Source organism: Mixophyes fleayi, chromosome 1, assembly GCF_038048845.1.
Source record: "Mixophyes fleayi isolate aMixFle1 chromosome 1, aMixFle1.hap1, whole genome shotgun sequence".
In the NCBI taxonomy this organism is placed as follows: Eukaryota; Metazoa; Chordata; class Amphibia; order Anura; family Limnodynastidae; genus Mixophyes; species Mixophyes fleayi.
In genome coordinates, this window is record NC_134402.1 from 340,761,043 (window position 1) to 340,777,591 (window position 16,549).

At 41.2% G+C, this 16,549-nt stretch overlaps 2 protein-coding genes across 3 annotated transcripts; one reads left to right on the forward strand and one right to left on the reverse strand.

Annotated features, from left to right (window-relative positions):
• The first annotated feature begins 1,893 nt into the window (after nt 1-1,893).
• MRPL40 (mitochondrial ribosomal protein L40) lies at nt 1,894-7,533 on the forward strand. The gene is made up of 4 exons (XM_075216370.1): nt 1,894-2,046; nt 4,741-4,815; nt 5,137-5,292; nt 6,142-7,533. Exons 1-4 carry the CDS (start codon nt 1,988-1,990, stop codon nt 6,452-6,454), a joined length of 603 nt encoding a protein of 200 aa, XP_075072471.1. The 5' UTR covers nt 1,894-1,987; the 3' UTR covers nt 6,455-7,533.
• Nucleotides 7,534-9,006: 1,473 nt separating this feature from the next.
• On the reverse strand, nt 9,007-11,436 carry C1H22orf39 (chromosome 1 C22orf39 homolog). 2 transcript variants are annotated; one of them, XM_075216382.1, is made up of 3 exons: nt 11,380-11,436; nt 10,246-10,413; nt 9,007-9,374 (listed from the first exon to the last, which is right to left on the reverse strand). In XM_075216382.1, exons 1-3 carry the CDS (start codon nt 11,419-11,421, stop codon nt 9,243-9,245), a joined length of 342 nt encoding a protein of 113 aa, XP_075072483.1. In that variant the 5' UTR covers nt 11,422-11,436; the 3' UTR covers nt 9,007-9,242. The 2 variants fall into 2 exon arrangements, with proteins under 2 accessions (XP_075072483.1, XP_075072493.1); XM_075216392.1 differs by having other exon boundaries at nt 11,304-11,388.
• Between the last annotated feature and the right edge of the window lie 5,113 nt (nt 11,437-16,549).

Consider the following 16,549-nt stretch of genomic DNA (forward strand, 5'->3'; position numbering starts at 1 on the left):
GAGGACATACACGTTCTCGAGGAATGGGATGAGGTCGATACCACAATCCCAAATTCTGTGAGGAGGTAATTTTGTGGCTTCTTGTTCACAGAAGACATCAGTGAAGGACTGATAAGGCGCAGGTAGTAGTGAAAGGGGAATTACTCTGTGATGCTTGAGAGAGTCTTTAGGAACCAGCTTCTGAAGACAGTGTGAATGGCAATACTGCCCCCAAAACAAGATATGGCCAGATTGCCAGTACAAGGTGGGAGAATGGATGCGTAACCAAGGAAGTCCTAGAATGACCGGGTTGGTAGTTTTCTGGATCACTAAAATTCTTTTCTCCTGATGAAGTGCCCTAATCTGGAGAGTGAGAGGAGTAGTATGAACTATAATGGATCCTCAGAAATCCTACCCCCATCAATTGCCATGAGAGAGATGGGTTGTTCCATAGGTTGGGTGGGAATGGAGAATTGCTTCACCAAAGCGGCTGACATAAAGTTACCCGTGGCTCCAGAATTGAAAAGTGCAGACTGAGAAGAGGTAAAAGATCCCATCCGTAAGAAAATACGAATAATAAGACTATCCTTACTTTGGAAGGTAGAGACTGTCTAGGAAGGCCCAACAAAACCTCTCCCGAACTTGTTAGGCCTTATCGTTTCCAGGACGTTTTGGACAGGACCCCAGGAGATGGCCGCTCTCCCCACAGTATAAACACAATCTGTTTCGAAACCTTCTCTCCCTTTCTTCAGCCATTAGGCGAGTTCTCCCCAATTGCATAGGCTCCTTGGGAGGAAGTACAGCATACTTACCAACCTTTGGTAAGTTTATTCCAGGAGATCGCAGGCAGGGGGCATGGTTGGAGGGCGAGAGGGCCGGGGCGCTGTAAATCATGTCATTTTGGCTCTGCCCCAGTGTCAAAATGCCGGTTTTGTCGCGGGGGCGGGGCCAAAATGACGCGATTCACAGCGAATCGCGTCATTTTGAGGAGCAGATGCCATATGAGGGATATTTGCCTGCTCTCCCGGGAGACTTACCCGAATTTCGGGAGTCTCCCAGACATTCCGGGAGAGTTGGCAAGTACGGGCATCTGGAAGTTGGGAGCCAGACAAACCAAACTGCGACGTGATTGCTCTTTCTCAGAATTATGTTCCTTGAAACGTATATCAATTTTAACACAGAGGGATATTAAATCATCCAGAGATGTGGGAAGTTCCTGTGAAACCAGCTCGCCTTTTATACGGTCTGAAAGACCCTGCCAGAATGTAGCCACGAGACTTTGTAAATGCCTCTTCTCTTAGTGCCTCTGGTTCATTAATACATTCGTGTTGAGAGAATTTATTCATGCCACATTGCAGAGAGAATAATATGTGAGTAAACTTGTCTGATAGTCATTCCTTCATCAGAATTATTGATCCTAGTATCTGCAAGTCTCTGCTGTTGATATGACTGGCAATAGAAATGGGTCATAGAAAACGCTGGAAACTTGTCCATTTATGATTTTGTGGCGTTTAGGGCACAGAGTACAGTGCAGCACTGAACAGCAACTCAAGCAGAATTTCTCAATATACCAATCCTATTATTATTGGTGGGAATTCCGTTTTTCCTTCTTATTTTCCAACTACAAAACTGTGGGGTGAAGTAACTTCAGTAAATTAATTCAGACAGTCAAGATTAGTAAGTGCAATTGGTAAATAAATGGGGAAAATCGGGACACGACTATTATCTCACGATTTCTGCATAAATACGAGTCAGGTTTTCTTGATAAATCGCACTTACCCAAACTTAGGAGTGTATATACCGAATATGTTAACACAATTTTCTCTATCACTTACACATATGTCATTTACACAGCAGTTGCCATAGCTTTATATCACCCCGCCCACATGGACAAAGCGCGGAACTTGACGGCGATGCTTTGTTTCCGCCCGGGAACTGTGACGGGTGCACAGTAAGATCAGCTCGGTGTGTGCTGAGGTTAGAGGAGTCAGATCTGGAGTCAGGGAGTATGAACGCGGCCGCGTGTAACACACTGCTGCATGTGTGCAGGCAGGGCAGCAGGAGCTGGTTAGTTGTCTTCTACTTGTGTGGTTTGTGTAGCTAGGTTTTGTCTGGGCCGTAGTATCTGCTCTTTGCAGGAAGAAGAACACTATTCTTCGTCCACATACATTAGTATGCTTCGCCCAGGTACTAATGTAAATCTAAGGATTTGGGGGGGGGTACACTTTTGAGCCAAACATGAAATACATGTCTGAGGGTGGCCATACATGGGTTGATGCTGCTGTGTCACTGAACCTTGTCTGACCTTGTAGGTGGTCAAATTAGATGAGATCTAGCTGCTCTGTTAATGGGGAGTGGAAGAGGTGGGGTGTGGGACCAATGTATGGCATTGTTTCAGATTTTAGGTTAAATAGTCAGGATTTGTTTTTGCAATTGAAAGCTTCATATCTTATAGGTAAGTAGTTTTACCTGAGTATTTACATGTAGAGAGGTGTTTGTGTGTGTGTCTCACTCTCCCTCCCACCTGAGTACTATTAAAAAGTAATACAACTGAGACAGGAAATTGTTTTCCACAGAGAAGACATGCAGATATCTAAGCTTTTACCATGTCTAGACTGAGTTCCTTTCTCCACCAGTTAGGTAAGATAGTCAGTTGGTTCTCCTCCATATAATACCACACTCTCCCCTGCTACCCCACAGTTCTTTTTCCACTGACTTGCATAGTTGATGGTCAGAGAGCTTTTTGCCCTTATTTACATTGTTTTCATTTTTGATTGATCGTTTAGGGACAGCCTCCGCTGTCCTTTGAAACATAGCAAAAAGGTGTTTTTTGTTCCCATTTACCTGCTTCTGTCATGGGAGACTTTAACTTCTGCCTCAGGCATTGTTCAAGTGGCTTGACACAGTGCTGGCTCCCCTGAAGGGGGAGGACAGCTAAATGGCTTGTTCATTATTTTAAGAAGGCCAGCAGTGGTGACTGTGATGCCAAGGAGGAACCTATAGAAGCATATGTTTTCAGAAGAGGTCCCTCTAGAGTCTACTGCAGTATTTCACAAACCCAGTCCTCTGGGACCCCTAACAGTGCAAGTTTTCCAGGCCACAAGTAAAATAATTAGTACCACCTCCAGCAGAGAGATATGGAAAACATGCACTGTTAGGGGTGCCTGAGGACTGAGTTTGGGAAACACTGGTCTACCACTTGGAGGGTGCATGACTAGCCAATAGTAAAATATCTGGGTTAATAATAGCTTGTTTTAAGCAACGGGTCTCCAGTGCTACAGGTTCCTATGCCTGCTACATGCTGTTTTCAGCCTCCAGACTTGGTTCAGCCTGTATAGTGGCACCAACAGGAGCTGAAACCTTCCATGGAATGCCTGAACCAGAGTGGGGCCAGTCCCTTGCGTAGTTTGTAGACCGTACTTCCTGTAGCATTCTGCTTCAGATCACCGAAGGTGTGTCTGGCTCTTCTTCCCCTACGTAGACCACATTGAAACAGAACATTGTCCTGCCCCTTGCTCCAAAACTTACACTCTGCAAAATCCTTCAGCCCAGGCTGTGTCATAATTCTCCAATGTCTCTTGCAAACCAACCTTCCAATCCTACCTTGATTTTAGGTCAGTTTCTTTTAGTACCCAAGAATGTCGTATTCTTCTGACAGATCCTGGACTTAAACACACCATGTGTTCCTGAAACCTATAATCCAGACTGTCTCCATGGAACTTTAAGATTTGAGGATACCTATTGAAGCTTTAATCTCCATATTCTGATCTGGAGCAGTCATCAAAAGTTACTGTGGCTTGCAGTGGAAATGAACCAATAGCTTTAAGTACTACCTTTTGATCTGTTGTTTACCTCTCCTACAAATAAAGCTTGGTCACCTTTTATTGATGGGATCACCATGTATCCCTACCTCATTGACCTGCTGATCAAAGCACTGCGCAGTTGTTGCCTTCTTCCATGTGAACTTGAGACCTGGGAGAATAGTCAGTTGCCTAAATTCATCTAACCATTTACCTGAAAGCTGATTTCTTTCCACCCGATAAGATTCAGACATTTCAGGGCCTCATCGTCACCATGTGTCATATGACTTGTTGCTTGTACATGCATGAAGGGAATTGGGGGGCCGTGGTCGTTGTTGAGTCAAAACATGGATGTCAGTATGTGGAGCAGTTTTCCAGTATCTCAGATTGCAGGGACATTGTTTTTCTTTCAAGACTCTTGTACCTATTACTATCCTAGAGCCATTCTCTTGGCTTTTTAGGGTTGAACCTTCTTGATAAGAGACAGAACTGTCTGGATTCAGCCAAACATAATGACTACTTAATCAATAGGGCACAAAAAAAAATCACTCACGATGGCATAAGCAAGATCATGTACAGCACAGAAGTTATGGCCTTGTCTGACGTTTTTTGCATTTCTGGGTGTAGGCAACTGGGAGAACCACTTTCTCAGCGATCAGACCCTGGACCTGGTGAAATGTTTCCTTCCCCTGGATGTTTTAGCTCAACTGGTCACATGCTAGGAGTTTCCAGACATCTGCCTCATAGCCTTTTATCAATGTGCCTGCTAGGTTGCAGGAGCCACAGGCTAATCTCATACGACACCATGGACACCCCATATGTTGCTCCAATTAGAGTTTGCTTACTCTGGTTTATTGGCATACATACAATGAAGCTAAAGAATAAATAACTCAATTGTCTCTTCTACATTGCATGTGTAAAGCAATTGATATGTGTGATATTAAATATTATTTTCTTGTAGCCCCCGTTGGATATGGAGACGTGAGAGTCACTGGCAATCTTCCCTGCTAGGCCTGCGCACAGCTCTTCCAATGAGGTAAGGGCACTGTGTAACACCGTTTACATATCTCAGAACCTACTCGTATTGCTTTTTGCTATTGGAACACATGTAACAATACCAATATGGCACTTTGTGATACCACAATTTGTTGTTCACCAGTTCTGTGGTAAATCCTCCATGTTGGTGTACAGTTTTACTAGTTGGATGAAATAAATCAACCATGGCACTGGTTTCCAGTATATATGTGATATTTGTTGTCAAGACACTCATACCTTGGTATATTTCCTCAGGTAAGAAAGTTTGACGAAGACAGGGGTATGGTATTGAGTTTCTTGACATTTCTGTATGCATCTTTAGGGCGGAACCTAAAAAGAAGAAAAAGGTGGACCCTAAACGAGAACAAATAGTAAAAGAGCGCATGAAGAAGAAACTTAAGAAGCTGGAACGTATCGCACCAGAACTTATTCCCATTGATGATTTCACACCATCTGCAAAGCTTTTGGATGAAAGCAGGTATGCTAGCTGGTTACTAAAATAAGTCCTTACAATTATTACAGATCAGATCCATATCAATTTCATTTAACCTCATAAACCCCTATGGGTAGTTTATCAGAATCGCTGTACCTAGTGGATACTCAGAAGGTATATCAAACGGCTTGTTTTATTTAAAAAAACTTTCCCAAGCGGATGTTCATACACTGTGCACATGATCTGCATCCACCACCTGTTATTTTATACAAACATTGGGATTCAAATCTCCAGCACAAATAGTTTTCAAACTGGATACTCCTTCCAGTTAATGTATATACCCTGTGATGTCATCATGTGATGCTGCCAGACTTTCCTATTGGAGGACAGGCCAGAGAGGACCAGTAGAGACATGAATGAGGTGTCCTCTACCAGGCTGCTGCATGTAAAATAGTAATAATTATTAAAACTAATAGCTATAGTGTCATGTAATGAGTACATTTTACAGTATTTTGTCTAGCATACTTGTGCTATTCTGGTGATCAAGCCTGGAAACATTAATTTTTCACATGTTTTTTTTAATTTGATTTCATTGTAAAGTGAGATTGCATAGAATATAAAAAGATAAGACCTCATTACCCACTGCCCATGCAGTTTGGAGTTGGCCAAATTTGAGATAAGTGCTGTGTTTTGTTTTAAGTAATAGAATTTGGGATTCAAGTATTGTCAGTGTAAGGCAGCCTTATCTGCACTTTGTGCCTACTCCACTGTAACATGAGGGCTAAATGTAAATGTTATCTGTAACATGTATTGTCCTTACTTTAGACGGTTAGGTCTAAGGCATTTTAAAATTAACACTTTTTTTTTTTTTTTTTTCCTTTTTGTGGGGGGTAGAATTCGGGAACCTGTTCAGCTCTCAGGAGAAGAACAAGAAAGACGAGCGCTGCTAATTAAAAAGTGGGCCTTCAGCAAGCAGCAGGAACATGAAGTAGAGCGGAGGAGTGTCGCGTGCCTCCTGGAGTCACAGAGGAAAGCACTGGAGGAGTTACGCCTGGAGTCAGAGGAGCTTTACGATGCAGCTGTACGCTGTGACCGAGGGGTATTTCCTCTGGAAAGCTGTGGACCGTGTAACAGCCCCCCTATACCTAAATACAATCCTCTTGATGGAAAGTATAATGACATAACCAAAGTATACACACAACAGTGAGCTGGCACTTTGGGGGTGGGGGGGTTAATTGGGCTCTGTAACTGCCTCTGCATTCTTTGAGCTGGAAGTAATATACTGAAGCCAGAGCAACATTGTTTAATTATAGAAGTGGACACTGAGCTCCTGTGCTGGATTTTAATGTAAATGTGGGTTTTGCAAATAAAGAGTATAATCTGTAACTCTGTTAAAGGAGTTAAACAAAAAAAAAAAAAAATCCTTCCCAAAAAGCTATTTTTTTCCCCCCTAAGTGCTGTGTTTTACGACGACACAATGTCACCTTTCATGTGATTACTTTGGGGGGGAATGAAAGAACTGTAGCAGTTGTCATTTCTTCGTTTGATCAATTAATTTTCTTGTGTGGTGATGCATTAATATAAATATAATTTGCGATTCATTTTTTTTTAAATCAAGCTGACCTTAATAGGCCTAATGGCTGAACTTTACAACACTTTGTATGTAACAATTTTTTTTTTAGAAGATCACATGCAGTTCTCTGAAGAGACAGTTCTCTGTCATTAGTATTAACATAATATGTGGAAACAGTAGAACTACATTCAAGCCCCCTCCCTGGAGCAGTTCTTCAGCTGCAGGGAACATAAAATACACCCAGCTAGTGCAATATTCACTAGATTAAGACTGTAAGGGGGTATTCAATTGACCGCAATTTTTTTTTTTTAATTTTTTTTTAAGACCGCGTTAAGTTATTTTAACTCTGTTTATCATTTTCTACCGGGTTAACTTTACCTGCGATTCAATTCCATTTTTAATGCTCCAGTTTTTGTTTTTTTCATGAAACGCTCCTCTCGCACTCCAGTAGGAGGTCTATTGAAAGTATAGGGTGTGTGAGAGGCAGCCGCGTTGAAAGCTATTCAATTGTTTTTTAACGCAGCAGGTTAAACAGGCCAATATGCTGTTTTATCTCGTACCTCTTTGGGGTGTGATAAAAATAAAAAAAACCTATGAAAACTATTTGAAATCATGTAATAATGAAAAAAAAAGAAACTATGTTTATCAGTCAAGCCGAACATGTAAAAGTTGATTTTCTTATGAAAATCAATAAAAATCACTAATTAAATTTATGTATGTTTTTGGTACAAATATGTATGTACTTATGTGTTTTGACATGGTATAGATGATTCTATAGTAAAAAAGTTAAATTAAAAAATATGCTAAAGTAATGTAGATATCAATATAGAGGGTTATGTAATGCAATCTAATGTATTAAAATGTATGCCAATCCTTTTTGGTGTTATACATCACTGCGTTAAACACTCCCCTAAAAACTCGCAAACACATTGATTAACGTGCGGGGGCAGTGTTCCCTCTTTTTCAATTGAATTGCATGAGTTTTCACGCTGCATTAACTAAAAACCGTTGCTATAGCAGTTAAGATCCTGCATGTGACTTTTTTTTTTGTGATGCTGAGGGGGAAAAAACTGCGGTCAATTGAATACCTCCCTAAGTAACATGTTAGTTGGTGTGGGAATAGTCTGTTTTAGGAAAATATAAATAAAAATTAATAATAGAAGTGTGTTCATAGATATGCAGGGGAAAAAAGATTTTGATGAACAAAAGCACCTGCTGAAGAAATGATGGGATAGGAGAACAGACACTGATGAGCTAAGTGTTTGGGCAGATATTTCCAAAATATGTAAAATTCTGATAAATTAATGTTATTTATTTTTTTACATTTTAAGGTGACTTCCTGTGATGATTTAATCTTAATTATGATTCTATAATGACCTCTCCTAAGCTGTAATGAGATGACAAGTACATTTTATTTGTTGCCTCATTTCTAGTATTATGTGCTGCTGAAATTGGTATCGTGTAATTTTGGTATAAATTATATCTTCAATCCCTATACACATCACTCCCATCCACTTAGGTTTTTTTTGGTTATTGCACTACTTCCATGGCAAACTTTCAATTGGCCCAATGAAAAATACCATTTTAGCATATTCCCTTAATACATTATCAGAAATTACTCTGTCATAAAAAAAAGGTGACTGACAATGTGGGGGTGGGATACAAACTAGTCATTCAAATTCCAAGCTGGGGGGGGGGAAATCCCTGTTATGGTAGGAAACTTACTAAGGGGGGGGGCGGCGCCTGTGTGTGGTTGTTATTCTTTCATACTTTATGAACAGATCACACGAGTCTGAGTAAAGGCTTTTGCTGACAGAAGAGCAAATACACACGCACTGTTTTTCAACACAAACTTTTCCATGCATTATTGGATGTGTTTTGTTGGTAATCAATGGACCAGTACCCAAGCACACCTTCTGACAAGTATTCAGTTTGAGGCAATTTCAATAATGTTAAAGATTGGACTATCTAAGGGCGTGCTCCTTAAATACATAGGAATTCATTGAATTCCTTGTCAAAATCAAAGGTGAAGAACAAGCTTTTAGTCTTCACTGCAAACAGGTTGGTTGGCATGCCACCTTTTATTTAGTGGTTTTTCCATTTCTTTGAACTACCTTGAAAAAGTTTTCCATAAGGGGGAAATACTACTGTATTTCATGATGTACAGAGACAGCATACACAAAAAATATTCTACAAAATGTTTATATATGTAAAATAACTTAGTTTATCACGATGTAGTTAAATGCAGCAGTTGTTTTTAAAGGTTTACTCATTATTTACTGACCCCTATAAACAGATTGTGTGTTTCTGTAAGACCACATGGTTGTGCCACAGCTAATAGCATCAGGCCACAGGAGCAGTCAGATTACTGCAGGAATTAAATATGCAGAGTCTGTTCTTTCACTTCCAGAGTGACAAAAGCTCAGTCTTTGGTTGGGTTATCTCTGTCCAAAGGCAGATGCCAATCTAAAGGGGGCTGCTTTCTCTTTGTCCATACTGGGTTGTTCTTCTGTCTTTCGTTTTGCCTTGTGTTCTCACTATCTAAAAGAGCTTCCTGAAGAACCAAAGAAATAACAATAAAAACAATGTAAACAAAGTCGAGGTTCAAGTACATGAGATTATCTATATAAATGAGATATGCCATGCTCAATCAACTGCAAAACAGACTTCCTAAGTGACAACACTAAGCTTGTCTGATAATGACATTAATGCAAGAGCAACTTCTTTCAATAAGCACCAAAATAAAAGGGCCTATGTGAACAGATTTCAGTTATTTAAGTAAATATCAACACGGTAAATGCAAGGACAGCCAATCTAAAAAATCTCTAATGCTGTCACCAGTAGGCTGTTCATCTTAATTTATTGACAACCAGATTACTGAACAATCTGATCACAAACCTTGTTGTCCAGATTGTAGTGATTATTTCTCCAGCACAAAACTGATCTTCCAGATTGTATAGAGTAATTTAAACATGCTTAGGATAAAGTTCTGTGCTAGAAGGAAAGCACTCAAGGAAGATGAAAAAAACAAAACTAGGTATTTAAAAAAAAAAAAAAAAAAATTGCAGTGATGGTCTCCTTTCAACTATGTATTCCATCCAGCACACATGATTAAACTGACTGAGATTTTGATCAGATTATGAGTTCACAAGCAGCATAACAGTTGGACATGATAAACAAATTCTTAATAAACATCACTGCATGGATGGCTGGATAGAGCACCAAGCATGGTTGCTGCAACAACATGGGAAAACAGATTTGTGGCATCCTTGTAATAACAGTAGGTATAACTTAAAAAGAAATACAAATCACATTTACCTGAAAGTCAAGTATTACTGTACCTAAATGTTATCAGTTTACATAAAACAAAATACTGGTTGGTGTTTATACATTAGTTGTGACCGCTATCTGTTTCCTGCTCTCACCATGGCTGCCTGGCTCCTGCTCTTCTCCCATTCCTTACAGACCTTGTAGTCGGCTTTCCACTGCTGACAGGCTGGCTTTCCCCCGTGGGTATAATAGTAATGGAAACGGTTCTTTAGGCTCTTGCAGTTTTTCCATTCATCCCAGTAGTCATTACAATCTCGGGGAGGCTAGTCAATAAAGCAGAAGTGTGTGTGTGAAGAATGAACAGCTCGCCAGTCAGTGTTCAGCAAAGGTGAAAGTACCACGGGCAGATTAAAGTCAAACACATTTGTCATGCAGTTAACTTGCAATTTTACACTCATGGATTTCACGTCAATACATTTAACTTGAAGTAGACCAATTGAATAGAGCAGGCAGTGTTCGGAAAACCACCATGCTCACAAGCCGCAATGGAATTACAGGAATCAATTGTTTCCATTTCAGATCTTTTTTTTCAACTGTTGAACTAGAGTTAAAAATGGTAGTAAACCGCACAAACTTCACACTAGCAGATATAAGGACTAAAAGTAACTCACATGTGATTTAGCAACAGTCCATAGTATGTATATACAGCATTGTCAGCTTGTCACAATAATGACAAGCTCCAAGTGTCCTCATTGCTGTTTAACCAAACAGTGTAGGGGGCCATGGATGCAACAAACTGTGTCCATGATCCATCTTACCATGAGTACCATCCATTAGTATGCACCCTCAATCCAGACACATGAAATTTAAACGTTGCAATTAAGACTGCATTGCAATTAGTACACATACATGATGCAGAGTAAAAACTACAGTCACTACTGCACGTTTATGTCATGTGTCTGGATTTACATAACAGGATGTACGTTTAACAATGAGCTTCTAACATCTATGTTTAAATACGAAGTATACATTTTCCTAATAGTGCCCTGTTAAAGACACCAGTAGTTGCTACTCCTCCCCACCAAACAGGAATATTATTATTACATAGAGAAGCCCAGCCCAGCAAGCCTCGGGTACATATCATGTAAAATATCTATTTCATAGGTAATGTGTGACCTTCATCCTCTAAAACTTCCCATATCAGCTCCCTCACCCTCCAGATGTCAGCCATGCTTCCTCCAGCCGCACTCCCGCCCACTTCTCCCCACGGATCAATCACAGCAACGTACCACAGACTCCAATGCAGCAGCCTGACAAGGGTAGGAGGTCATGTGACTGCTGCGGTCACATGGTACACAGGGGAGGAGGCTGCTAAGGTCACATGGTACACAGGGGAGGAGGCTGCTGCGGTCACATGGTACACAGGGGTGGAGGCTGCTGCAGATGTTCCCGTGTACCTAGTGACAGCATAGACAATCAGAGCAGCGTTCTAGCAACAAATAATGCAATATTTCTATCGAATTCAGATGGAAAACATGTTTTGCCTGTCAGGTTTATTCAGGTGTGAGGTGCTTTAAAGGCATTAATTAATCCCATAGAAGAATCTTAAAAACAGGTCACATTGAGGTGTATTAGCTAGTGAATGAGTAATCCCAAAGTTGCATTGCATATCCTATATGTGTTTTTAGTGCTAACACTAAATGAGATATACCTAATAATAGACAGTGATTGATCCCAATTGTGCTTTGCTTTTCTGTAGTCTTCTTACTAATCCCATAGTTAATTCCACAGTGGGTCTTGTCCCAACAATAGAGGGGAGGAGGCAAATGTAAGAATTTGCTATATAAACAGTCTATTATAGTATGCATAGAGCACTACCCTGCAACTCCTGCCATCTTCTAGAGGGCAGCTGCTATGAGTCCTTGTTTGGCTGATCCCTCAACTACATCATCTTGTCAACATTATACCATCAAGAAAGTAATTTGTGCCACTCAGTTCAAACCTGATGACATCAAGTTAGTGACAAGGGGGAGAAGGACCAGCATAGACAAACTACTTACGACGTCTGAAAATGGCAGGAGAGGAACGTTTTATATATGTAGACTTTACTAGAGGATCTATTTAGCGCATGTAATCTCGAGTGACAAAATTAACAAAGTAAAACAATGTAATCTTTCATTTTGTTCGGTAATCTCTCTCTCTCTGCAACATTTTTAAACTTTAATAAAAGCACAACAGATAACTTGTATTGTCCTTCTTACTATTTCAGCTAACAGCAAAGCTTACAGCTACGAGAACAACATAAGTAATAATAACTATAAAGATAAAATAGACACTGCAAACTACAGTGAGGGCTAGAGATGCCAACTTCATTTTGGAGATAGGATAATAACTGGGGGGGGGGGGGAATAAAGAATGGTTAGGGAAATCAGTAACATATCCTAGTAAAACCTGGAGGTGTGTATTGTGCCAGCCACTGTATAAAAGTTGTTCACATCAATAAATCCAACAAGCCTTATTTTGAGAATTCATTGCTAGGACACAAGCAGGATTTGAATGGAGCAGGTTTTCAGCTAGTAAACAGTTATGATCTACAGCTTGTTAAGAGACTATACTATCATTGACAGTCCTGAGGAAGAGGATTGATTTTGTCTCCCGCTACCTATGCGTTGTTTTTCAATAAAACTTTGGGCCTGTGACTCCTTCCTCCCTTACCCTCTCCAACCCATTCCCCCATCACAGTTTGACGTTTCACTGAAATTTATTTAACCTCCCCTATATATGTGTCTGTCTCTCACTAAAGCTTTGGGCCTGTGATCCTACCTCTCTCACCTACCTTCCTCTCACAACCATTGCTTGTTTGAAACTTGTGTTGTTTAAGTGATGCATGGTTAGTGCAGTACTTGATGTATAGTGTAAGATGTTATATCTTGTACCTTATGTCTTGTCTGATTATGTTTCACGGTGTATTGTGCTTATAGCTGCACTGCAAATTAATGTAATGTATTGTATGTCTTTTGTACCTTTATACAAAATAAATATACTTTTTCAATTAAAAATGGCCCCTTTCCCTGACACATAATAGCATTTTGCTACCAAAGCACTTAATACAGCATGCTGAAAGTGCTTGTGTGTGATTGGACCAGTATTCTCCAAAGAAATGTGCAATTGGTGAATTGCTATTTACATTTATAACACCCATGTGTCAAGGTCATTACAGCTTAGGAACTTGTGGGATAATTATTGGCTCAATCAAATGCATTAGTTCATCTTTGTATAAAGAGAAGAAAAAAGAGAGAGCTCAAAACATGGTCTGAGGTACTTAAGGGACGGTGGATATACTCTGGATTACAGAACCACTACTTAGGAGACCATCAGTGAATAGACAATTCAGGAAGGGGAAAAAACTTTCTCTTTCTAACATAAAGCCTGTCTGATCATATATGTTTGAGTTTAAATATTATTAATTTGTTTATATTTTGTCTTACTGATTCTCAGTAACAAAGTGTCACAAATAAGAGCAAGAAGTATGTAAATCCATGCCAACTCTTACAAAGCTGTGAGAGAAAAGCCGATGTGCATGGTGCATGTGAGAGAAAAGCTGGTGTGCAGGGGGCTGTGTGAGAGAAAAGTCGGCGTGCAGGGGGCCGAGTGAGAGAAAAGCCAGCGTGCAGGGGGCCGTGTGAAAGAAAAGCCAGTGTGCAGGGGGCCGTGTGAGAGAAATTGTCACGGGCACTAGGAGTCTTTGCCCAGGATATCACCAGATGATGTTCTTACCAGAGTAATATAGCTGGTACTATGGTCCTCTGGTAGCAGGGTAACAACGGAACAGGAGAATCAGCAGATGGTGAAAGAATGCTCAAGGAAAGTCTATGACTAGCAGCAACTGGTAATGACTAGATGTATGTACACGAGGAACCAGATGGACAAGTAAACATGAGGAGAGTCAGTGGTCTGCGTACCGCAAGTTGTACCACTGCTATAGTGAGGAGGAATGTCCAGGAGTAGAGAGGAGGTAGTGAGAGTCAGTGGTCTGCGTACAGCAAGTTGTACCACTGCTTATGTGAGAGGATACTTGAAACTGGTGCCAATGGGAAATAGGAGTCAGTGGTCTGCGTTCAGCAAGTTGTACCACTGCTATATATATGTGAGGAGGGGCACGAGGAGATGAATGGAATACTGAGGATACACGGGCACACGGAACTTGATCCCACGATGATAACCACAATACAATAATAACTGACAAGCGCTGCTTGAAGTATACAAAGTCACTATAGAGATCCAGGTAATAGGAAACAAAGTCAATAGTAACAATAGCTTCAGTAGATGGAAGACTCCAGAGATGAACACAACACAGTCCAGGCGGATATGCAATACAATAGCAAAGTCAATGGAAAGTATGCATACCGCGGCTCAGGAGAGCAGGCTGTCAAGGAGACGTGCAGTGATACCTGAACGGCTGAACGCCGGCAGGAGGAGAGACCACTGGAGAATGGAAGCGGTAATCAGGTTGGTGCAGCGCACGGAAGGTAACCAGTAATCAACGAAGCATTACTCAGGAAGCAATAGTAAGTAAAACTGGAAACATGATGAACACGGGAGAGTTGAGGCTGTCTGGTATCCGGCAGTAGTAGCGGAGGCAGCGGAGGGAAGGCACGCTGAACACGGGAGAGTAGAGGCGGTTTGGAATCCGGCAATAGTAGCGAAGGCAGCGGAGGGGAGACGCGCTGAACACAGGAGAGTAGAGACGGTCTGGAATCCGGCAGCAGTAGCAGATAGGAGTCAGTGGAGAGCTGACACGATGAACACAGGAGAGTTGAGACGGTCTGGAACCCGGCAGTAGTAGCAGATAGGAATCAGCTGAGTGCAGACACGATGAACACAGGAGAATTGAAGTGGTCTGGAAACCACACTCGAAGTAAACAGGAATCAGCTGGAGCTGAATACACGAGGAAACACAGGAACACCTTCAGAGGCTCATGGGGAATGAGACTCCAAGATCAGGCAACCAGGTAATGATCACAGGTGGTTTAAATAGGGAGGGTTGCCTGATCATCCACTCAATTAAAAGCAACAGGTACTGAAGGTTTCATAAGGGCTGCACATGCGCAGACCCTCAGGATGGCGGACAGCCACGGTTCCTGAACACAGGAGAAATGGCACTCACAGTCCGGTGAGTGACAGAAATGCTGGTGTCTCAGCATGTGAGAAAATAGCTGGTGTTCAGGGAGGCATGAGAGAGAAAAGCTGGTCTGCAGGGGGGACATGTGAGGGAATAGTTTCTGGGCAGAACAACATATGAGGGGAAAACTATCTGGTAATGGAGAAAAGTGAGGGTAAAGCTGGTGGGCAGACGGGCATATGTTGGACAGAGGGGACATGTAGCTGTAGTAGGAGAGGCCATGTGATTTATTTTTCCCTCATATGCCCTCTTTCCAACATCCTCTATGCCACCCCATCCACACCAGCTTTTCTCTTACGTGCCACCCCTGCCGTCAATCTTCTCTGTTGCTTGCGCCCCTTCCGCCCACAACCGTCTCTGTAGTGCTTGCACCTTTCACCCACAAGATTTTCCCTCACATGAACCCCCTCCTGCACACATGCAGCCTATTCAATGGCATCCTCCTGCGCTCAGTGCTCACCAGCTTCACCTGTTTTCAATTGCATTTGTCACTTCGTATTGGTGCCTAATACCATTATCAATGGCCAAGCTCCATCTTGCTGAAATGAAAGCGTCCCATACAGTCTTTTCAAAATTGTTGCTACAAGAATAACCTTTGTCCTCTGCATCATTATCGGCCTTTCTCTTTCTAAAATCACCTTGTCTTCCTATTATATTATGCATACACTACACAAGTATTTCGTGCTCTCCAATCCTTTTCCACTAGTTAGATTTAAGCTTACAATTTCACTACATCCCAACTCTCTGCTCATGCCAACCTTCCTTCTCTTCCTAGATTACCACAGCTCTCAGGACTACAACCCTTCATGTATGCTGCACACTATTCCTGGAACTATTTACCTGAATGTCTACAAGTATTCTCTCTCTAACTGCAAGACCCTGCTCAAAGCTCACCTGTTTAAGGAAGCGTTCAAAAGTGCTTGTGACTTCTGGATGGACATCCCTCTATAACTTGACTTCTCCCACAGCAGTTTTCATAGGGTGAAAGGACACGTTCTGGAGTTTTCTAAAGTAGTTCTGCTCCTTTAAGGTATCAATTCTGAGATGAGCAACGATGTACTCAAATGCATTGAGGATCACATTGCTATATTTCCACATTTTAAATTAAACAACCCCAAAAAGAAATTCACAAAAAAATCAACTCCCAACTAATTGCCTCTGCAAGATCCACATGCCTAAAGAAGTAATGGTAGAGTGTAATCTCTGTAAAAAGTGTCATCATTTCACTTCACTTAAAAAGAAATAAATGTGTTAAAATGAATACAAAATTCTACTGC

Bases quoted from the DNA above. Each gene is read 5' to 3' on its own strand.
- MRPL40 (XM_075216370.1), top strand. From the start codon at position 1,988: ATGAACGCGGCCGCGTGTAACACACTGCTGCATGTGTGCAGGCAGGGC. The intron at 2,047-4,740 runs GTTAGTTGTCTT...ATTTTCTTGTAG, and splicing joins AGGCAGGGCAGCAGGAGCTG to CCCCCGTTGGATATGGAGAC. The intron at 5,293-6,141 runs GTATGCTAGCTG...TGTGGGGGGTAG, and splicing joins AAGCTTTTGGATGAAAGCAG to AATTCGGGAACCTGTTCAGC.
- C1H22orf39 (XM_075216382.1), bottom strand. From the start codon at position 11,421: ATGACCTCCTACCCTTGTCAGGCTGCTGCATTGGAGTCTGTG. The intron at 10,414-11,379 runs GTACGTTGCTGT...TTTATTGACTAG, and splicing joins CTGCTGCATTGGAGTCTGTG to CCTCCCCGAGATTGTAATGA. The intron at 9,375-10,245 runs GTGAGAGCAGGA...TTGGTTCTTCAG, and splicing joins GCAGGAGCCAGGCAGCCATG to GAAGCTCTTTTAGATAGTGA.